This window comes from Chiroxiphia lanceolata, chromosome 4, assembly GCF_009829145.1.
Source record: "Chiroxiphia lanceolata isolate bChiLan1 chromosome 4, bChiLan1.pri, whole genome shotgun sequence".
Classification (NCBI taxonomy): domain Eukaryota; kingdom Metazoa; phylum Chordata; class Aves; order Passeriformes; family Pipridae; genus Chiroxiphia; species Chiroxiphia lanceolata.
The window spans coordinates 71,657,171-71,684,761 of NC_045640.1; the positions used below are offsets into that span (position 1 = coordinate 71,657,171).

General features: G+C 41.7%; 1 protein-coding gene and 1 long non-coding RNA gene across 7 annotated transcripts in view; one reads left to right on the plus strand and one right to left on the minus strand.

The window, feature by feature from the left end:
* The window catches only part of LOC116786128, a 113,045-nt gene that overhangs the window by 42,027 nt on the left and 43,427 nt on the right, over positions 1-27,591 (minus strand). For both annotated transcript variants that reach the window (XR_004356832.1, XR_004356833.1), the window contains exon 5: positions 22,420-22,473. This is a non-coding gene — a long non-coding RNA (uncharacterized LOC116786128). The remainder of the gene's footprint in view (positions 1-22,419; positions 22,474-27,591) is intronic.
* Positions 11,251-27,591, plus strand: part of PDE5A (phosphodiesterase 5A) — a 50,267-nt gene continuing 33,926 nt past the window's right edge. For 2 of the 5 annotated variants that reach the window (XM_032686450.1, XM_032686451.1), the window contains exons 1-3: positions 11,251-11,390; positions 23,684-24,266; positions 24,918-25,007. In XM_032686450.1, coding sequence (XP_032542341.1) covers positions 11,287-11,390; positions 23,684-24,266; positions 24,918-25,007 — 777 coding nt within the window. In that variant the 5' untranslated portion in view covers positions 11,251-11,286. Of the gene's footprint in view, positions 11,391-12,449; positions 12,769-12,938; positions 12,970-23,683; positions 24,267-24,917; positions 25,008-27,591 lie in introns of those variants that run through there. The other 3 variants (XM_032686453.1, XM_032686454.1, XM_032686452.1) reach the window with 3 other exon arrangements.

Sequence of the window (27,591 nt, forward strand, 5' to 3'; positions counted from 1 at the left end):
GGAACTGTCCAGAGGGGAAAGGCTCTCTTTGAGGAGTGATCTGTGCACCACGCTCTGTGGGTAAGGATCTCAGCCTTGGCCCTGACAGGTCAGTGCCTTTCAAAGCACATCCAAACTCCTACATGCAACTTAAGTAGAAAGGGTTTATTTCCTTAATTTCTGGGATATATAACTTTCGAGAAGGAATTTCAATCCAACGTGCATCTATCATTTCATACCAGATGCACAGATGGACTTTACAGAGACAAAGACAACAGTATTAACCGTGCATTAAGTTCACATCCCTCTTCAATGAATTTCTGCAACATCCCTGTGTATCAAACATCTGTGAATGATTCTGCCAAAACTCTGGAAGCCAGCAAGGAACTGCCAGGCACAAGGGAAAGCACCTGTACTCTGGATGGCACAGCTGGATGAAAGGCGCTGCCTGCCTGCCCACGGAGCTCGTGCCGTGCCAGCTGTTTGGCAGGACAGACTGGAGGGCAGAGTGATGAGAGGCTCTCTGAGAGAGCCCATGGCACACTTCAAAAGCATTTCTTAACTCTCACTCCCCTGCCTCTGTGCTCTGCTCACATTGCTTCAGTTACTTCGCTTCTCTAATCTGATGAACGTTAATAAAAGAGCAAGTTGTCCTCTCAGCACTGATTTTTTTCATCATTTCTTTAGGCAGTGAGTTTACAGCCTGCTCCTTTGGCAGGGTCAGCCAGCTCAGATTACACAGCCACCTTCCTGCATTTGCACCCAGGGATTTATGGAGAAAGTTTCTGTTCTACTTTGTAGCCAGTGAAACTCAGTGAGGCCTCAGCTTTCTTCTAATGCCCTGTTGTACTGAAGGGAACATTGTTGTCGATTACTCAGATGTTTTTACCTTTAATGGCTCTCTTTAAATTGCTCCATTTCATTGTGCTGATCTTAGCTCGCTGACTAATCTGCTCTGCTGGGGAATAAAATTATCGGTTGTATTTTTCTCATTTTTGGAAAAAAACCAGTTTGAGTTGAATTCAAACTACCCTTTTTGTCAACAAGGAAGAACGTAAATATTAAGAAAGCTTTTCCCATCATTTTGAACACCTTCTCTTTATTTACAGCTCTCTTTCACTGAGCTTCATGAACATTTGTGTGGGCAAAGCTGGGTTGGCACAAACAGTACTCAGAGAGAATTCTGGGCCCGTAACAGAGATTTGCTACCTCCCAATCAGGTTCATGATTAAATAAACCACATTTTGACAGGCCTAGAGTTGCCTTTTAAAGGTCAAGACATTCATGCAGGGAACAGAAACACCCTGTACAAAACACAAAGGCCTGGTCCGTGCCCCAGGGACCTTTGCTGAGGAGCACAGGTCGGTGAGCAGCACACAGAGAGATCAAAGGGGGAGCAGCAAACCAGAACCACCAGTGAGAGTGGTCAGCCAACGATGGCTCTCTGCTGCTACTGACTGCTGTTTCTAAGTGCTGTGGAGGAAGAGTTTTCTGAGGGGGGGTTGAACAGCAGAGGATATTGTGCTTTCTGCACTAGAGTGCAAGGCATTTTCAAGGGCTGGTGCTGATGAGAGCATGAATGAAATGGGGTTTGGTGCCATGTGCTGAGAACACTACAGATGCCAGAAAAGAACTTTACTCTTGATCTAGAAGGTGAAGGGTATGATGGTCAATATGCAGAGAGACATTTCCCTGATTCCTTGCAAAAGGAAACTAAACTTAGGAGGGCAAATGAAAGTTAGGCTGTCTCCACACTGTTCTTTGAAGTAGTGGATGAGACATGTTTAAACTCAACCTTAGCAGAGGAAAGGAAGCAAGAGGGCAGGCAGAGTCCAGCCTGAAGCAGGAGAGCCATTTGCTCTGGGAGCATCAGAATAAATCCAGCTGCGTTTTTTCTGTTTGTACTTTGTGGCTGCCAGGTTTTTAATCAAATCACACTAACACTGCAGGTAGGGAAGAATCCACATAGGAGAGTCCTTGCTGTCTAACACCTACCTGGGACCTTACAGAGCTCCAGCTCCAGCACCAGCAGGATGTTGAGCTCTGCTGCCTGGGTGCTGTCCTCTCCTGAGGTGGTCACTGACACCCTGACTCTTGATGGGGGCATGAACTCTGCATCTCTTTTCAACAGGGCTCCTACTTTTTTGAGCTGTTCACGCTATTTTGTTATCTTTATGTTTCCACTGGGTTTGCCTCATGATTGCTGGTCAATTTGAAGGGTCTTGGAGTCAAAGGAACGGACAGATATTCAAAGGCATGCATAAACAAAAAACTCAAAAGATGCTTCACTCTTTTTATTAATTTGCAGTAAGAGCTTCAGAAATTATTTTATATTACTATCCATGAGCTATGAGCTACTATTCTCTTCAGAAACAGCAAGAATACTGGGGGAATTAAAAAAAAAAAAAAAAAAAAAAAAAAAAAGAAAAAAGTAATAAGAAAGAAGTTCTGTTTTTGAATGAGGGAGGCTGTTTCAATCCAAGGCTTTCCTGCTGAGATGTGAAGTGACCAATCTGTCCTAATGCTTTGAGCCACTTGGAATGAAAAACAGCCAGAACCTGCAGGGACCCCCCGAAGCAAGTAAGGACTGTTGGCAGATGGAAACAATAGTACTGGGCATGTTTCAGCTCAACGCTCAGCTGGGCTCTATCTGTGCTAAAATCTACATTCTACAAGTTTTTATGGCTGGAAAGGACTTGGGAGGACTTGCAGCATTCACTTTCATGTTTCCTGACTGGTTTAAGAACAACTTACATTTATTTTCTTTCCCTATTAGTAACTATCAACATCATACAATAGATAGATGTGTTATATATAGGTATACTTGTATCCTTTTTTGTTATACATTTTCCATCCTAAATACTTCATACTATAGCAAGCAATAGAATGACAAGATTACAGCAGTGCCAAAATTGGTTCACCTGGTTGCAATAAACTCCATGCCATCAGTTAAACTGAATATTAGTCCATATAAAATTAACAGCTTTCAACCTCACTAAAAAATTAAAACTGTCAGGAAGACAGATTTGTTTAGTGGGCTTGGGGTTTTTTTTCTCCTTTTGCTAGTTTTCCTTCCATACAAGTCTGTATTCTCTTACCTCCCCAAACTACTCTGAAGTGGTAAAACAAGGTCAGACTTTTATTCTCACACAGAGATCAAGAAATTAAGAGTCAAGCACTAAGCACCTAAAGGGAAGAGCTGTGATTTATCTCCTATAAAATAGCAAAAATATTTTGCCTAAGACAGAAATGCTGGAAGGATAAATCAATCCAATCCTGAAAGACAAACAGCAGATAGAAAGAAGAGGTAAATCTATCAAAAGAACAGTACTGGTCAATTATCAATAACGTGTTTGGTTTCCTTTACACTGAAAGAACCTACAGTGGCAAACGTTTCCTGATTTACCCTGGGTTTTTAGGACCTTAAAGCAAGAACAGAGGAAAAGATGTGATTTAGGGAGCCTGAAGTAGCCTTTTTCCTATAAATACAGAATCCAATCCTGCCAACACAAACTTAATAAGCAGTGGGGTTTTCTTTACAAAACCCACAAGTCAGCTGTCAAAGATAAAATATATTTTGGCAACAATAATCAAGATGAACACACTACTAATTCAGACAACACAGAACCTGAAGTCTGGATAATTGTCTGTGCTTTTATCTGTTAGTATCACTGTACTGGCAGTGTTTATCATACACTCTAGAGAGCACAAAATTCTTATTAAACACAGAAAGTCCCTGTCCCAGATCACTAACAAAGGAAAAAAAAAACGGCAGCAAAAGGCCACGTACCACACACACAGAATCCTCCCTTTCCATCCATTTTGCACCTCTGTCACCCAGTCACACATGGAAAGGAGGAAAACAGCTGGATATGTATGTGTTCAGTGCAGGATGAGCTGAGAAGCCAGGCCACAGCCTGCAAGCACTCAGCTGTCCTCGCAGGCTGGCCCATGCTGTGTCACTTCTCATTTCCTCAGGGGTGCTCCTATTATTATTTGAGAGCCATGAGATCACCACGCAAACTTGTTTGCACATAAACATTTTACTCTGGAAATGAATAAAATTCAAATAAACTCGATAAGCTCAAATAAAAGTTAAACCTTTTTTTCAGAGTTTCCAAAAAGAGACCAGACCCAGCAGGAATGTCAGGAACAGCCAGTAGCTCACAAGCAGCTGGAAGGAGTTTTAGGCTCATCAAGAGTCTCCTTAATGTTGTTGTTCTGTACTCGGTGATTTAGAAGTCTAAACATTACACTAAAACCAAGTGACTCATTTGATGTAATTTCAGCTATGACAGAAACCTTTTCTACAGCCTAAGTCAAACCCCATAAACCTTCCATTTTGCTGTGGGCAGTGCTATTGCTGTCCTCACTGATCTAGTGGGGGGACACTGATAAATAGAAAAGCTTGCAAGCAATGCAAATTGAATTTGTATTCCAACAAAACCGGGTTTACTTTGTCCTTTGCATTGGTTTTCCAGCAGCACGTGAAGTCCCAACTATGCTGAATGCCACAGGGACGTGTGGTCATGGACAGCCCCTGCCTCAGAGACCTCACGAGCTGTGACCGGTCAGGGAGGAAATGTAAGTAGCCATCTCAGAAACGGAGCACCAAGAGTGAAAAGATATGTAGCCATGACAATCTGGACCCAGTCGCTCTTGGAATGCTCACTAATTTTCCAGGAAATGCAGCTTCACTTCTGTAGGAAGGCAGGATGATGCTGACCCCAAGCTGTCTACTGGGAGTGTCTAGAGATCTAGTTCACTGATTTGGTCTAACAGTTCTCTTCTTTCATTTGCTAGAGAGAAACTAGTTAGCAAGTATCAAAAGGTTTTAAAAGCTCCGGGTGCTCCCAGCAGCCAAAGTTTTAAAAAAAAAAGAGACAGGTCTGCATGAACAGCCACTGTGGGTAACATCTCTCCACGGATTGCTGCTGTTTTGGGATCAGCAGCGGTACCTTGGGAACACCCTCATTCAGGCTCCCATGGCTGAGCAAACATCTACACCACAGATGTGTCGAGGGATAGGTATGAAAACTAAAGGGCAAAATGAAAGGATCCCAAGTGTGCCATAGCCCTCCAAAAAAAATCAAATGGGATCCAGAAGTAGACCCACACTCAAGTATAACAACCTCTTTTCAGCCTGGCTGTTCTCCTACATTTTGTTCTTGAGTCTAATTAAAATGCCAAGCAAGCCCACTGTATTCATTTAGCAGTGCTGCAGTCAGCCTTAGGTACAAACTAATCTCTTACATATTTTCCTGGCTTGTTCAGAACAGTGAAGATTTTGTGGTTATAATACCTTTAGGTTATAACATGTTATCCACAAGTAATCTCTCTGTTCACTTTACTTACTGTTCAATCTTTTGGTTGATCTTTCACAATCACAGATTAACGCTTTACTTCATAACCAGAATATGTCTGTGCATTCCTAAAATGCCCTGAAAACAAGTTTTATCCTCACTGTGTAATACTTCAATAATATATTCTGTGTTTACCTTCAGGCTTCTTATTGGACTGTGTGCAGACCTCCATTCCCCCCCCACTTTCATAAATTAAAAAGAAAAATGTGAATATTTGGTGACATACCCACCCAAGCAAGAGATATACACGTGGTACAGCTTCCAGTACAAAGAAGTCCTTCCTGACTCCAGCTGTGGTCTCTAAAAAGTATAGCCACGATTTCCATTCATAATTATTTTTCCAGAACCAGTGCTGCACAGAGAATGCCAGTGCTGCTTGTTCTCGTGAGGAAATCAGATCATAGTTTTAGTGAAGTATGTTTCCTCTTAATGGGACAAGAAGAGTTAAAAGCACAAGCTGGGTCTTTCAGAAATGTCTTCCACATAGACCAATAGGAAACATTCAACAGTTTAATTATTTTGGGGTCTGGACAAGATCAAATCTTCTATTACTCTAAATATTTCATAGTGATAGTAACAAACAGGGCTAGAAAGATTAACCAGCTCTGTGCTGCCTAAATATTCCTCGCATGATCTACCGAAGTAGAAATTCAGATGTTCACTACTAAGATTCCAAAATATCAAGAAGTAAAATAATACCTGTTTAACTGGTATTAACCCTGAGCTTCAGTAAGATAAAACTGAAAAGAACCAAACTAAGAAAAAACATGTCTTGAAATTTCACCTAAGATCCCGAAGACAGAGGAGCAGCAAGCATTGTTCCATTATTTAATAAGGAAATTGCAGATCATTTTGCCTGACATCAACGTCAGAGAAACTGATGGAAAGGCTGGTACAGGAAGAAATCAGTGCACAATTAAAGGATGATAGTACAATTAACGCCAGTCAACAGAGAAAATTAGTTTTGTCAGGAAAAAAAACCCCTTCCTATTTCCCCACGAGACTATGAATTAGTTTGATAAAGTAAACTCTTGTAAGATTATTGCAGGGCTTTGGCTCACAACTCTAAAGGGGTTTTGGTAAAAACCTCACCATTGTATAATCAGTCTAGTAATACTAAATGGACTCAAACTATACTGAACGACCCAAACAAAAATATAAAATTATTGTTGGAAAAAACTGCAAATTGCAAAAAGTTATATAGATATAAATAATAGAAAGGGCAGGGACTTAATATAGACCAACTACAATCACTTAGGGAGCTCTGGCCTATATTTTAACACAGAGAAATCCAAGTGGTTCATTAAAAGAACAAAGAAAATCGGTCACATTTCAAGACAGAAAATGATTTTGTGAAAAGCAGTTACTGTGAAAAGGAAGAAGCAGTACCAGTAGACCCAAGCAGACACACATTCTCAGAGCAAAGAGTAGGCAAAATTACTCTTATTGCCAAGACGGAGTTGTTGGTGCTACTACACGTCTTTGTGGCTTCAGAAAGACCATTCCTGGAAAAACGTGCTGAAAGAACACCTCCAGAAAACCAAGGGCTTTACTGATAGAAACAATACTAGTAATTTGTGATGATAGGGAGCCTTCAGAAATTCAGCTTTTATGTTAAGGTGTGAGAAGTTTAACATAGAATTGTGGTTTATCAGTACAGAAATGGGCGAGGGGATGGCTTTCTAATCTATTGGAGAAAAAACATAATGGGTTCCATACATGCTATTGAAGATTAGATAGATAGATAGATAGATAGATAGATAGATAGATAGATAGATAGATAGATAGATAGATAGGAAAACCAGCAGAAATGTCCATTAGCAAGGAAAACTGTGAGCAACATACTCGAGGACACACTGGGTTTTAAATACCTGTGTAAAAACAATAGTCTTTCTAAAACCTTGCATTAATGCTGAACTGCTGGATGAGGTTCCATGGCCTTTTATCAGAAAAAACATGAGGAGATCATCATAAAAGTAGGCATTTCAAGAAAATACAGTTTGGCAGAGGTAAACAGGTGCTCAGGTAACACCTGAGTACATGGTATAAATATATTTAAATACAAGGCAAGTATTTAAAAAGGGAACAGAGAGCATAGATGGTGACCACAAGTCAACAAATCCAGGCTGTTGCCAAGAAGGCATATCCAAGGGTGACTGTATTGGCAGCAGTAGAGCCTGCAAGGTACCCAAAATATCCCTTCCACTTCATGTAGCACTGATATGTGTTCAGCTGGATTACTTGATCCCAGCTTGGGGAGACACTGCAGGAATGGTAGAGACAATTAAGGAAACATCAGAAGTGGAAAAAAATGATCAGAGGGCTGGAAAACGTGATGTTCAAGGGAGAACTTAAAGATGTGGCACTACTTAGCTCAAAGAAAAGAAGGCTGAGGCTTGGTAACAGGTTTCCAACTTATCCTGAGAGTTCCAACAGAAACTGGAAAAGGTTAAAATTTGAGCATACTGGTCGGTTGGCATATTAAATGCTAATATACTAAACTCAAATCCTAAGTGACATTTCTCAGGGATGAAGTTAGTATTTCCCAGACAAATGTCCATGTATCACCACCAGCTCTGAGAAGCTGCTGCTTTCCCGAGGTTAACAATAATTTCACACGGTCCTTTGATTGACGCAAGTGCTCAATCACATCCAAATCAAAATAGGAGGAAGCTACTGTTTTCCATGGCTTCCTGCAGGACATATGCACTGTTATCCCTGAGGGGAAGGCGGGTTATGCAATGAGTGAGTAGCTCTGCATGGCCATGTTTATTTGGGAAGCATTTCCAGCAATTATTTGGAAAGGACTGAGAGAATAAACTGATAAGACATTCTCATCAGTCAGTATTTTCATCACGAAATAACAATTAGATTTTAAATTAATTGGATTTTGGTTGCTGTTACACTCTCTTTATGCAACTTATATAATGGAAGGGAAATGCAAACTTGCTTTACTAGTAGTGGGATTCTTCACTGTGTATGTTTGCATGTGTGCTGGCTAATAAACAAGAGGAATACTTTCCTCTATCTTATCATATTCTACCCTCACTGGCAATATAGTACAGCCCTTACCTTGATTTAGGAGCCAAAATGGACCAACTGTTTTCCAGATTCAAGGGATAGTAGAAAGACAGCCAATTCCCACTTCTTAGCAAAGCTAAATGCTGCTCCAATTCATCTAATGAGTAAGTCAGACAAGTTAACTATGGTGACATCTGAAACCTTATTTTCTTCTCTTCTAAAGGGAAATGATACAGAATCACATTACTTTCAAATAAGTTTAAATAAATATAGAGTTCTTTGAGCATAAAATATCACATAAACACTTCTTTCTCCAGTTACATACTTCCATATTTGTCCTTAGTAATTATCATGAGTTAGCAGCATTTCTAATGTGTGTGCCTTGGACACGCAAAAAAAATCCCACTTTCTTGTCTCCTTACACGACAATATTTGCGAAAGATCAAATGGAAGATTTCAGCTATAAAGCTTCTGCATCAACCAGTCCTGCTGTAGCACGGTCTACTGATGGGAAAGCATCCTGGCTTTGACACTGAGCTCCCAACCAGCTCCTAAACCTGAACTGGACATTTTTATTTGTATGCCAACCCCTTTTCAGGTCTATAGCTACTCTACACCAATTCTGTCCTCTGAGTTCAGAAACAAACTGGAAAGCTGGGCGAGAGCTAAGGTACACGGAGCTTTTTCGGAGCACTTTGGAAGCCAAAATTACAGAAGACTTTTTCCACTTTTACCGTTCATTCTTTGTTATGTTTGGCCTTCATCCCCTCCTGTCACCTTAAAATTGAAAACAGCGTGTTCATTATTATTCATGGAAATTCATCGGATACGGAGAAAATATCCCCCTTTCCCCCCCAGCTGTTCCACTTTTATTTCTTTTGGGAAAGACTATGCTATTCTTTGCTTGGGTAGCAACCCTTTGAACTGCTGCTTTGCCACTGCATTCGCAGGAAGATAATCATTTGCATTGGCTTTACTGATTCTTATCTGCAGGCAAATAACAGCCCCAGCACCCACAGTCCCAGTTCCTTGTGGCAGGAGGCACAGGGATGCTGTATCTGTCTCAGCTGGCCCGGTATTTAATATTATATGTTTACAGTGCTCAGCAAAACCTCTGTTCCTGACTGTGGCTTACTGGATGGTACTACAGTATAAATGCTTATTTCTATTAGTGCTACTCCTAATTACATGAAATGAGACGCTATGTATTGCAGCTGACATAATTTCATTGACCATTACCTTGTTATTCTCCTATGAGACAGAGAGAAAATCTTATCTTAGTTTTTAAATACCAGTAATTAAATTATATTTTTGTATTTGTCCTTTTGTAAACAAACTCCTTCTGCCTCTTTACAGAAAAGATATTTCCATGTGTTTGGTCCTCCTTGTTTTTCCTGTCTAGATCACCTCTGATGATTCTGCAATTACTTTTTGAGATGGGATGATCGATATTCCATGAGATCCTTCAGGGAACGGCATTTCAGATACTTATAAAATCTGCATCATATAACTGTACGTTTGTCATTGTTATTATACTTTAGCATTCTAACACAGTGTTATATTCCAAAAGCTTTGCCTAGCTTAAGGGCTTTTATTGCCTCAAAACCCTTTTCCTGAAATGAAATGGTTAATGTAGAATTCTATGAGTTACAAGACAGGTTTCTTTTCTTTTTTTTCTAATATACTACTCTTTCCAGGTTTTGACATTGAACATCTGCTTCATTTATTGCCATGTTGTCTGTTTATGCAGTTTGCTTGGTAATTCTGTATTTCCCTGTTGAAACATTTGTCTCTGCCTTGAGTAGCAGCTTGACTCATGCAGCATGTAACTGGCTTATGCTTCACCTTCATATTTGCTCTCTGGTCACCGTGCACATTATCTGTCTTGAGATCCTCTTTATAGCAGAGCAATGTTCATGTAAACCCCCCCTTTCTGTGTGCCTCATATTTCACACAAACACTCATAGCCAAAACCCACACGTGTCCAAGTGAGTGCTGTGCACGGATGTGACATAAAGGCACAGAAGATAAAACCCACACGTGTCCAAGTGAGTGCTGTGCACGGATGTGACATAAAGACACAAAAGACAAAACTTTTTCCCCGAGCTCATGGACAGGCTCTTAATCCCTTTGCTGTGATTTTCCTGTTGATACCCCTTCGCAGGCTGCAGAATCCCACCTCTCTATAAATCGAGTCTATATATGCCTGAAAAGGGGTTAAGAGCAGCAGAGAACATTTCATATGATATATGTTATCTTACCTTCAAAGACACTGCACGGGATGACATAGAAAGCCTTGGATGTGCATCCTACTTTGTGAAATGTCTATTGTGAATACAGAGTATAAAATATTATAAATGGGTGCATATGCACACCTTAGAATGGAACTAGAATACATGAAAGTGATGTATTCATTTTTTGGTCCTAGCTGCCTAATTTTCAGTCCTAGCTGCCTAATTTTAGAGAAAGTAGGAGCTGTGAGCTGAGCATCTTCAGAGCTAGGCTGTGCTTATTAAATGTCAGAAAGGCATCTAAGAGCCGCACTGTAGGCATGAAGGATTTGAAAAGCCAGGGCTTTAGCACTCACACCCAGGCTGAGGTCTGTCAAAGCTCCCATATTGACACCCCGCAGCGAACCACTCCGAAGTGACACCCGATTTCCCACTTTTTGGAGGCAGGCGGGGCCGCGGCGGAGGTGGAGCCGGCTGTGCCCGCGGCGGGACCGGCGGCCGGGCCGGAGATGCGCTGAGGTGCCGCGCACCGGGCTTCCTGCCGGCCGCACACCTGGGAGAGCGGCGCAGGCACGGGTGGGAGCCCCGGGCACCGGTAGTGGAGGAGGGCCGGGCCGGGCCGGGCCGGGCCGGGCCGGGGGAAAGGCAGCGCCGGCAGCCGCGGCAGGAGGCGGCAGAGCGGCGGCGGGAGCATGGAGCGCTGCTCTGCCCCCCCGCCCGAGCAGGAAGCGGTGGAAGCGTGGCTGGACGATCACGGCGACTTTACCCGCTCTTACTTTGTTAGGAAAGCTACAAGGTAAGACCGGAGCGGAGGCAGATAGAGGCAGTTCCTTTCTTCCCAGCGAAAGCTCGCTCTTTCCCGTTTCCCTTTGCTCGTCTCCGAAGAAAATAAAAAGAAGCGACTCCCCCAGGTTCCCTCCCGCCGCCCCCACCTTCGAAAGAGCAAAAACTGAAAGCAGCGCGCAGCAGCCCCGTTCAGCTGCCACCGACGGGCACACGCGGCGCTTCCCCGCGGGCTCTCGCCTGCAGCCCCCGGCCCGCGGCCGCTCCGCTGGGAAGCGCCCGCCCGGCACCGGGAGCCGGTCACCGAAGCGATCCCAGCCTGGAGCTCCGTGCCCTGGACTCCTAGTTATTTATTTTTGTTTTTTTTTTGTTTTTTTTTTTTTTTCCTTTTTCTCGCTTTAAAACAGCCATAGCCAACTTCTCGTGAGTAGCAAGCAAGTACGTATTTCCCAGCCCTGCGAAGTAGGTAGTGGCCTCAGACAGCATCTGATGTCTAGTGGAGGGGTGGGTTATGTCAGTACTTAGTCAACGCAAAACAAAGCGCTGCTCTTCAAGAGCTCCGTCACCCTGTGGGCTCGTCACCTCTTCTGACATCTGGGCGGCCCCCGGCGGGGCGAGGGCCACGGGTTAAGTGCCGAGGGAGCTGACGAGCCGTGCGCGGTGCATTCGAGAGCGGAGCTCCGCCCGAGCAGGGGGGGGCGAGCGCCTCACGGACGCCGTGCTGACCCCGGGACTGCGGGAGGGGAGCAGGGGCGCAGCCCCGGGAAGGGCAGCAGGCAGGGAGGGATCGCTGCCCGGGGGGAGCAGGGGCACAGCCCCGGGCAGAGAGGGATTGCTGCTCGGGGGGGAGTGGGGACACAGCCCCGGTCACAACCCCGGGCAGGGAGGGATCGCTGCCCGGGGGGAGCAGGGGCACGGCCCCGGACAGGGAGGGATCGCTGCCCGGGGGGAGCAGGGGCACGGCCCCGGGCAGGGAGGGATCGCTGCCCGGGGGGAGCAGGGGCACGGCCCCGGGCAGGGAGGGGTGGCTGCCGGCAGGGGGCGGCGCGGGGCCGCCGGGCTCCGCCGCTGCTCGGGGGCGGCCGCTCGGCGCTCGCCCCTTCTGGCTGTCGGTCCTTGCGAAGAGCCCGATGTCGAGGACCTGAAGAGCTCGTCGGGGCTTTTCTCCCCTCTTTGGCTTAACATGCTGCCTTTTGGAGATAAGACGAGGTATTTGCTCACCGTTGTCACACACTTCGGCAGCGGGACTTCAAGTTGAATTGGACTAAATTCGGCTATTTTTAGAAGTGGAGTCAGGTTTCCATTTTGAATATTTTCCGATAAACAAAGCAGTGGGGATGCAGAGCACGGGCGATCTGCGGCTCCCACGGTCTGTCTCAGCGAGAGCTCGGGTTAGTGAGCGCTGTGCTTGGCTCCTCGGACACGCCGTCTCCGCGGGCTCGCTTTGCTCCTCTCCGCTGCCCTCCCGCTCCCGAGCCGCTCGCACCATCTGCTCACCGCTGCTGATTTACTGCTTCCCCGAGTCACTTAGAAGGGATGGATGCATTCTGAATGAGGTTTTGCTGCTGCTCCTCTCTGCATGGGATGGGGCGGTAAGAGGAGAAATCCCCATTAATAATTGACTCGCAGAGAGCTAGAAAGCTTCAGGGGTCACCTGCTTACTTGTGACCATCTGTCAGGCGGTCCCCTTCTGCTGCCCCTTCCTTAGGTTCATTTGACAGAAAAAAAAAGTAATAAAAATGCCTTTTAGAATGTCTTTTAAATGTTGATTTTGTTTTAAAACAGGCTGTGCATAGGTGCAGGATGCATAGGTGGAAGTATTAACCTTGATACTCTCCAGAACACTAGTGCATGGTGTGTCACTGAAGGGCAGCTTGTTTGCCCAGGAAATAGGGTGTTAGCAGCTTTGAGAAGTAGCATTTTATTAGTTCAGCCTGTCACACTTCCTTTGGAAACTGGATGTAGTATTGAACAAATAGGAATGCTAATTAATAGTAACCGCTGTGCCAGATTTGTTTTCCCCATGGACAGGTTTGGTTAATCCTTTTTTTTTTTTTTTTTTAATGCTGAGGCACAGATTTGTGTTTGTGCGGCTCTGAAATAGGCAGTAGTTCAGAAAATACAATTCAGTCGTGTCTCTGTGACGGCCATGCCTCTGATTTAGAGAGGGCTCTGCAGAAAAACTGTTGACTTTTGAGTTCTTGCTTGGCAACAATTCTGTGATGTTTTTGAAATGACGGAAACATTGCATTTGTCTCAAAACTCTCTTCTCTGCTGTCATGCATGGAATGTTTTGGGGGGGTTTTTTGTCCTTACTGTATGAATAGAAAACTATAGCTATATAATAAGGAATACCTTTTTTATATATAAGTTTGTACTCCCAAAAGACAAATGACAAATTACTTAAGTGTATATTGGTTCGAAGAGGATGACATGAAAAGCTGAGCGGTTTGAAAGAACTGATGTACTTTGTAAAGAGGCTTAATGTTCTACATGGTAGTGTTACTTAGAGCTTGAAAAGAGAAAACCCTAAAATTTAATGCCATGCTTTGTTTTAGCTGAATCTTTGTAGAGCAGCACACATGGAACAAAGACTATGCTGTTAATGTTTTGCTACTTAGCATTATATTCACTCTCTCAAGTAAAGCAGCGTTCCTTGAACTAGTTTCAACTCTTTTCTAATCATAATTTACTGCCTCTCATTTTTTGTTTTGCTTCATAATATGCCACAGTTCTCACAGGTCCTAAAAGCAACGGACCAAGAAGTTAGTTAATTTGGTATCTTGAGGAGCACAGAGGCATATTTGACTTCACGTATTTGACTTCACGGGCACAATTGCTAATGGATAGAGATAGTTGCTCTATCTGTTTCTCAAATATTTCTACATAATGCTAGGAAAAGATCACCAGCTCAACCATTTATGACAGCGCCATACGAGCCCTTGCCACTGATAGTAATGAGCTTTGAATCAGAACCTAATACAGGAATTTTATTGTAGATATTAAATAATTTAAATATTATCCTCTGCCATTAATTAATTCCCATAGCAATTTATACAGTAGTTCTTTTGGTAATTCCCACTAAAAAAATTAATTAGGTGTCTTAATACTTATAAAATTAACTATTTGGGTGGTCTTACGCCTGCATATTTGTTTTGTTGGGTTTTTTTGAAGTATGGGAGTCACGTCATCTCATATAATCATTGAATAGTTGTCTCCTGTTTGCACAGGGCAGTTTGATATTAGTATCTGTTGTCACGATTCAAATAAAAATTACCTTTTCTGGCAAGGCAGCACTTTAAAAGATGGTATTTCTTTCTGTTAACAATTAGTTCATAACAACTGCTGGAGTCACTGGGCTCCCCAGTCCGTGTTCTGGGTTCTTGGAGGGAAGGGCTGCAGGTCGTCTGCTTAACAAACGTGCACCTGCTTTCCTCTCTGCCCTACACCGTGTTGTAGAGGATGAGGACATTCAAATGTCTTACCCCTTGTATTTTGATGTGCAATGCCCCAAGGTGGGCAGTGTCTGCAGGCAGGCCACCTCACTGCCTCCCTTGAGCCTGTGCCGTCTTCATGGATATTCTCCAACAGAGCCGTGCTCATGGGATTCTCCCTGCGCAGCGCAAGGCTGCAATCCCACAGTGTGTCATCCCGGGGAAGAGCTCCGAATTAGCCCTCCTTCGAGGCTGGGAATAAACTGTGATCCCGCGAGTAGGAAGCTACGGAATCAGTTTTTTACTACTTTATCCTGTACCAGGCAGACAAGTGGTGTGCAGGGGCAGTATAAATAGGTATTATCCATGAAGTGCTGTTCCAGTGTGATCAAAGTGCAGAACAACAAAGGGGAAGTGTGTCACCAGCACACTTGGGGATGAGATGGATTTGGTTCACTCAGTGATACACAGTGCTGGTAACAAACCTTCTGGCTGGAGAGTTTTTTATACTGCACATTTAAAGATCAAGAGTTTCTAAATGCCCAGCTCCTACTAAATTTAAGATTTTTTTTTTTTCCCAGCTCCTCTTATTATTTTTCCCCTTCCAAAAGTTTTAGAATTGCCTGTCATATTCTGGCTTCCCAGAAGAAGAAAGCTTTTGAAGTAAAATGATTCTTCTTTTAGATTGTGTCTTGTGTTTCCTCATCCTGTTGCTACAACCATAATTGTTCTAACTAGACTCTATGAAGACATAATCTGCAGGGGGTTTTTATCACATTTATGGCTTTTTGTCTTCCTGAAGTTTTACCTTTTTATGTTCTTTTAAAAAAGCAATCCATGCATTGACATGCTCAAACATGATACTTATTATAACCCCCTATGGAATACTTCTGTATTTCTGACTTCCTGTTTGTCCCTACTTTTAAAAATATGGGAGTGATTCTCTCTTGGTGCTCTTTGCAGTCAGAAGCAGCAGACTGCCAAAACAGCCAGAGTAAAAGATCTCCTCTTGGTTAGAGGTAACTGCATTGTTACAGGCAGTTTTTGTCTGGTCTCCTAAATGTCCGGCATGATGGAGACAAATTATTGACCCAAATTTTATATGCCTTTCACTGGAAATAAGATTATTTTGTTATAAATAAATAAATGGCTTATTAGCAGGGTTGGGAAATATTTACAAATGAATTAAGGTGGGGTTGTCTCTGGAAAAATAAATGTCCCTAACAGCATGGTACTTCATAGTGCTTCACTGAGGATTCCAGGAGTCGCATTTATACTGGGACACTGCACTGGAATTCAGAAACTGCATAACTTGAATATATCGGTTACAATTATTCCTTTGAAAAAACCCAAGCACAGTTGTTTGGGTTTTTTTTTTATCTTCATGGTTGGTGGACAATCAATTTGTAATGTCCTGCCTGCAGGGCATTTGCCTTCTAGTCTCCCTGTCTCGAGGGCTTTTCATTTTGAGCTGGTTATTTGAAGTCGACTCTCGTAAATATTATGTGTCATATGCGTTATGTCACCGTTTTGTTTGGTAACACACGTGTACTTAATTTTTTCTGAAGGAATATTCAGGTTTTCAGAGACAGAGCTATTGAAGGTCTTCTGCACCGAAATGTGCTTTGGCCCGTGTTTTTCTTATAAAGGTATCACTGACATATAAAAAAATAATAATGCTAAAAATATACAGGTGTGAGCCATATTCATCCCTATTTACCACAGTAAATAGACAGTGGGCTTTGAACTCGTATGATTGAAGGACCACTCACAGCTTTCCAGGGGAGGCACAGAATCCTGTGCAGATTGTTTGGATGTGCTGAAGGGGGACTTGCTTTTTTTCTAAGTTACCCTGTGTGAAGTATTAACAAGAGGACTGCAGATCCACTGATTCTTTGGACCATGGCTTGGAAAAACCACAGGAAGCAGTGGTGTTAAGGCAGGGATCAGAATATTTTCTTCCACTTACTTGGTTTTATTGGATGTTTACTGAGCTTTTCTGAGAAGTAAGGACAGGAAAAAAAATTGATTTCTGTGAAATTTTGGAAAGTTTTCTTCTTGGTCTAATTACCTTTGTAGTTATCCCACTTATAAATAATGTATCCATATCCTTATGCCTTTCTTGATAACAGCAAAGCATTAAGATCATCTCAAACTATTTTAAACTCCTGACTCAAAAAGCACTCAGGAAGGTAAGGAATGTTACCCACATTCATGAAGCTGTAAATGTGATTGAGTATTTCTGGCATTTGTTGTTGGAAATAAAGGTAGGTGTGTGCTGGAGTATCTTGGAAACAACCTCTAAAACAGCAATTACTGCAGACTGAAGAAACTGTCATTTGAGAAATGATAAGAAACCACTTACTAGCAATTTACATCTTAAATTCCCCAAAAGCTCTAAACTGAACTCCTACGCAGAATGTTTTGGTGTGAAGATGAACCAGGCAGCAGAAGATTCTGAGTAGCTACAAGGAGAACGTGCTTTTACTACGTACAGTTTGCCCCAGGTGATAAAGAAACAAACGGGTGTGCACAATACACTAATTAAAACACAGCTGGTAAACCTTAGGTAGAAAATAAGATGGGGGGAACTACTTTAACAGTTAACACCCCTTTCTGCCTTCTTTTGTTTCAGGGTAACTTTACTATCATATTATATTCGTGATACATCACCTGTGATGTCTTCAGACCCAATAAAGTTCATCACAGCCTATGTTTATGCTGAATTAAAGCTGTATTGTGTGGGAATACATGGCTGAGATCAAGGATTACAAACAAAGGAATTCCAGGCAATACATTCCTGACTTGAACTAATATTTTACCACCTGTTTTCATTTTCACTGTTAAAGTGGAAGCATTTTGCTTCAGCCACGAAAAAATACAGTTAACAAAACCACAGTATAAAAGTTAATTCTCTTCCTCACTGGCAAAGAAACATACATAAATTTATATGGAATGCTTTCTCATTTATATGATTGACTCGAAGAAAACAATATAAAAAGAAGGGAATTAAATACAAAATGAGCTACTTATGAAGTGCCAGAAAAGAAGCCCTACTCAAACGGCCCTTGTGGAGAACTCCATGGTTGTAATTTCACATCAGGTCTGGCACTGAAAATACAGCCACTAAATATATTTGCTTAGTAAAAGATGTATATTTTTCCCATTTATTTGTGCATTATGGTGAACTCATCCCAGCACAGAGAGCCATCCTCAAGCCTCTGCACCACTTAAGTCCTACTAAACCCCTGTTTTAGGAATTTAGTGGGCCTGAGGTCTCCAGGTAGGTGTGAACTTAAGTCTTAATCCATCTTTCACCAAAATTACTGGTATTGTCCTGTGGCTTTCCACAATAAAATCATTATGTACATAATTATTTTTAAAATTTTGAGTTTGGACCAAGAAATAAAGGTCAGGCCTTAGAATCTGACCTTCAGTCCCAGAGGATTTATTCTGTCTTCCTTTATAGTGTGACTAGAAGGTCCCTTCTGTGGAAGAAAGCTTTCTTATAAAAAGTTAAGCTTGCAGTTTGGTTGTTAAAGAAAACTTGAAAATAGCCAAGAACAGCCAGCTAGAATTAGTTCTCCACTTTGAATACGTTTGTTACAGATAATAAAGCAACCTCTGGCTCCTATTTTAAAAAATGTGCATTCGGACAAGATTGAAATTTCATAGTTCTGAAAAGTTATTTCAGTCTTTTATGAGCATGGCTTGAACCAAGAATTAGAGTCCTTAATTTAGATCTGTATTCCAACAGAAGTCATTTGTGCCACTTGAAATGTTTAATGTTAAATGTATGCTAATATATCGGACTGAGAGGTGCTAAAAAATTGGCACTCGCTTTAAGTCATACTTCATCCTGAAAAACTGCTCGCCTACCACTGTGAGAAATGGCATCTCCACTAACTATAATAGGAAAGGGTTTAAGGAAAAACAACTATTGTTTTTGTCAAGCTGCTCTTTTAGTCAGTCTGCAAACACTTCTTTTACAGTCAGTTTGCTCTTTCCATCCGACGAGGCCTCTTTTCTATGGCCAGAAAAGGCAAAAACCCACTTAGAACATGACTGTGAAATAGCAAGTGGGAAGGCAAGTGTAATGTCCTAGTAGCTTTGAATTCCAAATTCATTTGTTAAAACTGAATAGGCTTTGAGTTATTGCTAATGCTTTAAATGATCTCCATGTTTAAATTATGCCAGGATGCGGGAGAGAAATTTGAAGACATCTAGTGGTTATATTAAGGAAGGCAATTGAGAAAACAGTTATGAAGCTTAGCTTGAAATATAGATGGTTTCAACACTAGCACGATTAGGCCCCAGGAATTCCGATACTTGAAAGCTGGCATTTTCTAGTAGGCAAGTTTGGAATCCTTCTCCTGAAGTGTGTTATCAGTAACTGCTGGTTTGAGTGAAAAATTAGCAAAACAGGCCACACAACTACTGAAACATTAAACATGGTATAGATGAAAGATTTATGAGCAACAGAGAAAATGGGGAATTATTAGTTGTTTCACTGAAAGCTACTTATCACTCGGTTCTGTTATGGTACTGTGATTATTAAGCATTCTTTGTGCAAGACAAGCAAGATGCAGTTTACTTTGCATCTCAGTATTAGTTTTGCATTCTGGTTTTTGCCCATTTTGTCCAAAGATGCCAAACAGTTGCTGAATGGTCATGTTGGTACTGTCTTACATATGCAGTGTGGTTATATATGTGAGCAAGACAATCATAATCTGGCTGTTAATATTTAAACATCTTCACTGGGTTGGGTTTTTTTATGAGAAGTCGGCTGTGTATTTTGAAGATAATCACAATGAAGCAAAGATGGGTACAGTAAATTATTTAATATTCCCAGTGTATGAATAGAATAGTGATTAGTGTTGTGTCAGCATGGTTTAACACACAGGCACAGGAAATACAGCAAGGTTCTCCTCAAGTCTTAGACCTGAGGGTGTCTTCAGCTCTGCTTGTGCCCTCCTGCATGACCTGGCTCAAGCCATGTCACATCCTTGTGCCTGTGTTTTCTTACCAAGTGATCTATTTTTGTTGCCTATTCATATTGAAAACTTCTTGCTTTACAGGACTTTCTATACAGCATTTAACAAATCAGGGCCAAAGAATTCCTCTGAAGTTCCCAAGTCTTCATATACTGCAGATAATGTGCATTTGTATATAAGCGATGAGAGAGGGGAGGATCACACAATCTTTTTTTCTTTTTTCCTTCAAATGTTTTGTCCACCATTGTATTTTCATCCCCTTCTCATCCCCATCTCTCCAAAATTCCTCTCCAGTTTTGTCACCTGCTGATGGAGTCACCAGCCAAATTCAGCAGTCACTACTATCCTGTGCTTTATAGAGGAAAGGCTGGGTTTGGCTGATAGGAGTGACTAAAAAATTGCTATTTATGAACTCTGGGATAAATCACAGCTCTCCTGAGTGAAGGCTCATACTGCAGTAAAGGATGCATCCAGGTCATGAGGAATGGATGCTCTAACTCCTCAACAGGCAGTGATTGCTGTGCTGGGATAGAGACATTGCATTGATTTTAACTGTCTGCATGGATCAGAATCTGCTCCTGCACCTTCTAAACTACAGCAAGGCTCTTGTACTTACAGTCATCTCTTGACAATGCCAATGCCTAATGCAAACTATTCATATGAATGGAGTAGTCACAAGTGTTTATTTCTTCCTGTAGTCCTTTCAAAACGACATCTTAATCCTACATAGCACTTGTTACTAGTTTCCAGTAACCTCACTTGTGGTTCAGTAAGTGTCTGGTATCAGATATCTGTTGAGCCGATTCTGTGCCGTGAGAGTACTCGTGTTAGTCATAATACTCCTCTTGTCAGGCATTGTTAAATAGGATTGAGTGTCAACAAGCAAATGCATGTCAGGACTTTGTCTGATAGATTTTAAATAGAGTTAGAATACGTCAGCTAATGAGAAATGCCAGTTCTTCCACCCTGTGTGTGTAACTGGGTGAGTAAAGGGAGCTAAATAGTTTCCTTGTTAGAAGAGGCATTCAGTAAAGGTCAGCGAACACTGTTCTTTTTCCAGCGAATTTGAATGGCTTTCCTGTTGCTCAAATAAAAATGCTTAAATGGTTTGAAGTTGCAAAGCATGCTTTAAACAGTTTAGTTAAGGATTTGTTGCTGTAGTTGTTAACTTAAGGAGCTTTCTGAGAATCACGCACCTTGTTGGCAAGTTACGGAACCATCATCCAAGAGACATTAAAGGACAGGAATAAGTTACTCATATTTATGCAGCTCCACATATAGTTCTGTTCAATGCTGCAGCGCTTCATAAACAGTGCAGATACCCAGCAAGTTGTCAGTTCCTGCTAAATGTAATTCCTTTCATGTGAAAGGTTTTACAGTTATGTTCCACATCCCTCGATAACCTCCACGAGACAGAGAAATGAAAGCTTATTTTACACAGTAAAAAGGCAAAATGGTAAAAACTAAATAATTTCATGGCCACAGTTTGAGAACAGGTATTAGAATTCAGAGTACTGATTGCTGCTGCTACAGGCCAGGGGACATCATTATACAACACGCCAGAATAAATAAAATGACAGGTCTCAACTGATAAATCAAACTTCTGCTTTAGCTTTTGCTTTGTCCACAAAGGGTACCAGATTCTTTCTCTGCCCTTGCATCTTGTATCAACTTGTCCACATATGTAAATTCAGTGTAAACCAGAAGTAGGTGAAATGACAGCATTTTATATTCTCCTTTACTCATGAGGAAATAAGCAGTGAATCAGATTGCTCTGCAAATTGCTCTCACCTAACAATTGTACAATTGTGAATCTAGGTCAAGGCACTTCTTTAAAACTACTGTTTATTCTGCACCTACCTTCTTGTGTCTCGGGTTTAAATCCACCCACCTGGCATTTTCAGGTTCTTTTCTGCAGCCTTAATGCTAGATGATAATTTTGTTTAGAAAAAGCTAAAATTTTCCAGATAATTTATTTTTTTAAGGAGATTCAGAGTAAAACAAAAAGAACCCATATATAACACACAGGATGACAAGAGTTACCAGCACTGATTTTAGAGGTTGTACTGCATTTACTTACAAATTTTTTGCATCTTAAGCTTTTTATTTTCCTTAAGGATATTTTTGGTCATTTTCATCCCAAATTTTTATTCTCTCTTATTCAGTCCAATAAATGAAAATTCCAAATGTTACCAAATGCCAGCTTGTTATTTTGACTCTCACTGAAACAGCTTTTGCAAATGTAACATTGTCCTATGCAAATCATATTATGTGTTTCAGTAATGCATGGTCACAATTCCCATTTATCCTCTTTAAGTACTGTAAAGTAATATTGTTAAAGTTCTAATAATAAATTAATTGTTCTTTATGCTGCTTCACTGCAAGAAGCATTTGGATGAGGTAACTCCACAAAAAATAGGTATCACTGCTATGATACGGATCACTGGTAGTTTTAATAATTCAGTTTTTTATAGCATGTTTGCCTGCAGTTGAGGTCTCCAAATGACACGTGATTGCAAAATCTGGAAAACTCTTTCAGAGCTCCCCAATAGAAGAAAAAAAAGGGCATATTTGAAGTACACTGGGGCATGTAACCGATCAGCGGGTGACTAACCTGACTCATCTCCATGGCTTCATTCAGCTCCACTCTCAGAATTCCTGTGGGCTGCTGAGCAAATAAAAAATATCCCAAATTTAAAACATGACCACCAGGAAAGGTTTCCAAAAGATCAGACTTCTAACAGGGATTTTTTTGCTGTTCACAGGCCTGTATGTTATGTAATGCAGCAAAAAAATCGTTACTTCTAAGAGTAGGGTTTGGGCTGTGAGGGATCCTCGGCACTGAGCAAACGAAATAAAAAGCCCCACATTTAAAAAAAACAGCCAAAACAAACAAACAAACAAAACCCCAACCAAACAAACCCAATTTTGGACAAGAAAATATTACGGTGATAAGAAAAAGTATCCTCCTGTTATTGATGATATGTTTGCTTGTGCCTAATTGAAGACGTGCTGTATTTAGTGAGGATATTATTAGGGTTGGCTTCCTAGTGCTAATTAATCTGAGAAATACAGTTAAATACTAGAGATGCATGACATTTTTTTAATTGGTGATGAACTCTTGAAAAATACAATTTTAGGGTTATTCAGCATTTTGGGTTGAGTTAGACAATGAGTTTCATCTGCAAGGAAAGGAAATAGGAAAGATGTTTGAAAACAGTCTGTCCTTTCATTATTTTGAAGGGGGCTGAAATAGAAACATTCATGTTTCTTTATGACAGTTTTTAAGCAAAACTTCTATGCTTTGAATCAAACCAGCATTTTTCATTAACTCAGAGAGCAGAGGAATTTAACTTAAAAATAGAAGACCGGTGACATAAAAATAGGAGGGGCGGCAGGTGATTTGACAGAGGGAATTAAAGTTCAGAATTATCTTTTTAGAGGTCAGAAATGGTCTGAAAAACAGAATTAAAGCAGAAGGTTTCGTCTTCATATAAATTGTATATACATCCTATACAGAAATCCAGATCTTAGGAATGGGAAGGACCGGAACTTTTCAAGCACAAAATGATGGTGCAGACTTCTCATCTGTATTCTGAAAGGCGCAGCGTAAGTGGTCTCCCTCTGCCCTACCCAGGTATTTCCTTTAGGCAGAAATAGCTTTTTTTTAATGGGGCATTAAATGTTACTGCTTAATCTGGGCTGAGCGCTTCATAAAATTGGAAAGCATTGATACAGAGCAGCCTAAAGGTGCATCAGTGTCCTCTGGGTGAAAAGGTTTCAAGTTCTCCTCTTTGCAGCATCAGCTTCCAATATGTGTTAGTGCCCGAGGGTTTTCCCTTCACATCGCTCACTGCATTTGGATTTTTGTTTGACAGAGAAATGGTTAATGCATGGTTTGCTGAGAGAGTTCACACCATCCCAGTCTGCAAGGAGGGAACCAAGTCCCAGAGCGAATCCTGTGCTTGTCACCAGCCTGCCTGTGCCGAGACCACCAGCCCTGGGACACCGGCGAGGAAAATCTCTGCTTCGGAATTTGACAGACCCCTAAGGCCTATTTTTGTCACGGACTCGGTAGGAGCAGTGAGCTTCCTCTCAGGCTCTGAAAAGAAGGAACAGATGCCTCTGCCATCTCCAAGGATTGAGACCAGTGCAGGGGATCAGTGCTCAAGACTATTAGAACTTGTAAAAGACATTTCCAGTCACTTGGATGTCACGGCACTGTGCCATAAGATCTTCCTGCATATCCACGAGCTGATAGCAGCGGACCGCTATTCCCTGTTCCTGGTCTGTGAGGACAGCTCCAATGAGAAGTTTCTCGTCAGCAGGCTGTTTGATGTGGCAGAAGGCTCCACCCTGGAAGAAGCTTCCAACAACTGCATCCGCCTGGAGTGGAACAAGGGCATTGTGGGGCACGTGGCAGCCATAGGCCAACCCCTGAACATCAAGAACGCCTATGAGGTGAGTCGAGGAAACTTCTCCTAAGCAATTCTCCAAAAAAAGAAGGTGCCTTATGATCAGCTGTTGAAATATTGCCACTTCAGTACCTGTATTAGGACCTGTGTTCACTTAAACTGGCGAAGGTGCAAACCCCACCCCGTGGTTTTGGTTATAATACCTGTGCTGTAGATACATGTGTGCACAGGCACACGGCGCTATGACTGAAAGAACCAGAGTTTTGTAACAATACTGAGGTGAAAAAATGAAACAAGCAATCTCTGATAAAAGCAAAACCACTGAGCACAGTCATGAAGCTTCGTTCTTCCATGGCCATGTGTCTTTCAGTGTATTTCTGTAATCTCTTCTTGATGATAAAAGCTCCACTAGGGATAGTTGGTCTGTGTACATGTTCATGATAGTAATGGTCTAGGTGCAAAAAAAGGCTTCTCCTAGGATTTGGGTGGGGTTTTTTTTTGTTGTTGTTCTTCATGGTTTTTGTTTTAACACACTGAGAATAACAACTTCATATAATTATTACCTAGTAATGGAACCTTTGTTATCCTGGGTAACAGTTAAATCAAACATTCTGCTTTTCTTAACCTTTAAACAAAGGAAGAAAAAGAAGTGATCTTTCAGCAAGTAGTCTAATAATTGTATTTTTTCTTGTATCAGGATCCAAGATTCAATGCAGAAGTTGACCAGATCACAGGGTATAAGACTCAGAGCATTCTCTGTATGCCAATAAAGAATCACAGGGAAGAGGTAAGTTGCAGTCTTAGGATCACTTCATGTAATACTGTTTCCAACCACACTGATGCTTTAAACTTCTATTAGCTGCCAGTCATTATCTTCCACTATAAAACTATCTTTTTTTTTTTTTTTAAAAAAAGACTGCTTATGTTTGTTTGGACTTTAATTTTATCTTATCCAGTTCAGTAATGTAAGCCAGAGGGAACTGTCAGCATTTAATCCCAGATGCAGCAGTAGAATATATGGATTTAACTCTAGAAGTGCTGGTCCTGCTTCCTGCACCAAGTATCTGTGAGCATTAAAGTTCTCTGCACACTTACTGGTCTATCCCAGAGCACTGAGACTGCAATTAAGAGTTACTGTCAGTGAAGTACATTTGGGTTTCCTTTGATCCTGACTGTAGGAGCCTTCAGCCACATCACCAGTTCCAGGAATACTCACAAAGGGTAAGGCTCTCTATAGAGTGTGTCTGAGCTTTGAGGTGGAGATTTTTCTCTCCTGCAATTCATTTATTTTTTAGAGCATTTATGGTTTGCTTCTAGAAAGCTCAAACTCCCAAAAAGAAAGGCTGCCAGGATTGGTTTGAAGGCATCATACCTTCTTCTTCTTGCTCTTCCATCTTTCACTCCTCTTACGGAGTTTTTCACCTTGACTCTTACTGCACTGAACCTTTCTTTCATTAAATAAATTGATTAAGCTCCTGATTTAACTTGTCTATTGAATCTTACTGCAGCTGACCCAGATGACCAGCCAGCTTTTCCTTTCTTCACGTACTACTAATTTTGGCCTAAATTTTTTTCTTTTTTTCAGTTCTTCCAAGGACAGCACTTGATCCTTTCCTACTCTTGCTTAAAAGTCTTCCCCTGCAGCCACTGCTGGCCCTGGGCCAGCAGATGAGCAAAGCAGATGTGGTGGGAACAGCTGAGTGGCAAAAAATGCTCTGCCCCATGCAGATGGGAACAGAACTGAGTTAGAAAAGTCTTGCTGCTGGCCAGGGAGCGTGGAAGTGCCCATTTCTCCCCAGGTCCTGCTGCTGGGTGGGGGAAGGAATAAGAGCTGCAGTCTGTGTGTCCAGTGCACCATGACTTAGGGGCTGAATAAACCTGCAATGGGCCGTGTCCTGGGTCAGCCTTCTACTCCTAAGTGCATCAGCAAGGGGAAATGAAGCAGGAATTTGTTTATTTGGAAAAGTTCAACCAACCTGAAGTTTGAGGAGAGTGTTATACTCATATGCAATAATTTGAAGGTGCTAAACTCTAAGAGTTCTTATAGGAAAGGATTGCAACTTTAATTTTTTCTGATTTTTACAGTCTGTACCAGAAGGTTTTTCTCCTTCTCACCACAACAAATGACTGGCATGTTTCTGGAGAGATCGTTGGAGTCAATGAATCAGTCCTTAATTTTCCATTTCCATTCTGCTGCTTTGTCTGTTTAAAAATCCCCAGAACAACAAAGCCAGAATACTGACTCCTCCCTGTTAAAAAATAAATAGATAAAATTTTAAAAATCCCCAAAGCCCCTCTATTAATATGGAGGCTACTGAATGCTGCCTTAGCCCAGGATGTCAGCAACCACAGTCAAAAGATGATTCTGGAGGTCATCCAAAAATAAGCACTGAGAAAGAGAAGCAACTGGGGCTTTCTGTTTGTTTGTTTAGTATTAGGACTGTTTTTTTAAAAACAAAAGAGTCAGTAATTGAGAGGAAGAAAATCTCATGCTGATTATTAAATCCTCTGGGCCTGCTGAAGTATGGAGATTTTTCCAGTAGATGCTTTTCACGTTTGCCTATATTTCCATGAGGCATGTGAGAAACCAAAGCCTCACTTAAAAATAACATCTAGTAAGAAATTCCACAGATGAAAAGCAAACAGTTTGATTCACAAAAGAGCCCATGAAAAGGACCCAGGAACTAGTACCAAAGAGGAAAAGCTCCAAATGGTGCTGGTTTGCCTTCTAGGGCTTCTGGAAAGTCCGGAAATGCAGTGGCACAGGTCTTCTGGTTTCGTTTGGGCTTGGATTCAGGGACCCAGAGAAAGGACTGCAGAGGTCGTGGCAAATATCACCAAGGATGTCTGCACCTTGTTTTGTAGGCACTTGTCAACAAACAGCCCTTTCGACAGAACTGAGCAGGGAATAGCAGCCCTTATTCCATTCCTTGGCTTAATCCAACCTGTGGAGTTATGCAGGGCTGACACAGGCTCAGCACAGCTCTCTAACAGGTTTGGAATATCTGGAGAATGGAAGGTCTCTGATGCACAGAGACACCACAGCTGCCACAGAACATCTACAGGAATCACACAGTTTTCTGTTACTGCTGCATTTTTTTTTCATTCAGCCATGCATAGTAATTTGCATTAAATTCAAATTCAGTTTGTTTTCTGCTAAAATCTGTAGGATTTTCTTACACGGAACTTTTAACTGAATTAACTGAGACCTCTCTCCCAGGCTCCAAGACTGAACTTCCCAGTAATTGGCTAGGGAAATGTTTTATTCTGGCAATTGTTTAGTTTGTTGTTCACTTTGCCCTGTTTGCTACTATTTCCAAAGGCCTTTGAAAATATCCCGTTGTATTTTGTTGTGTAAAACGTGAGCAGGC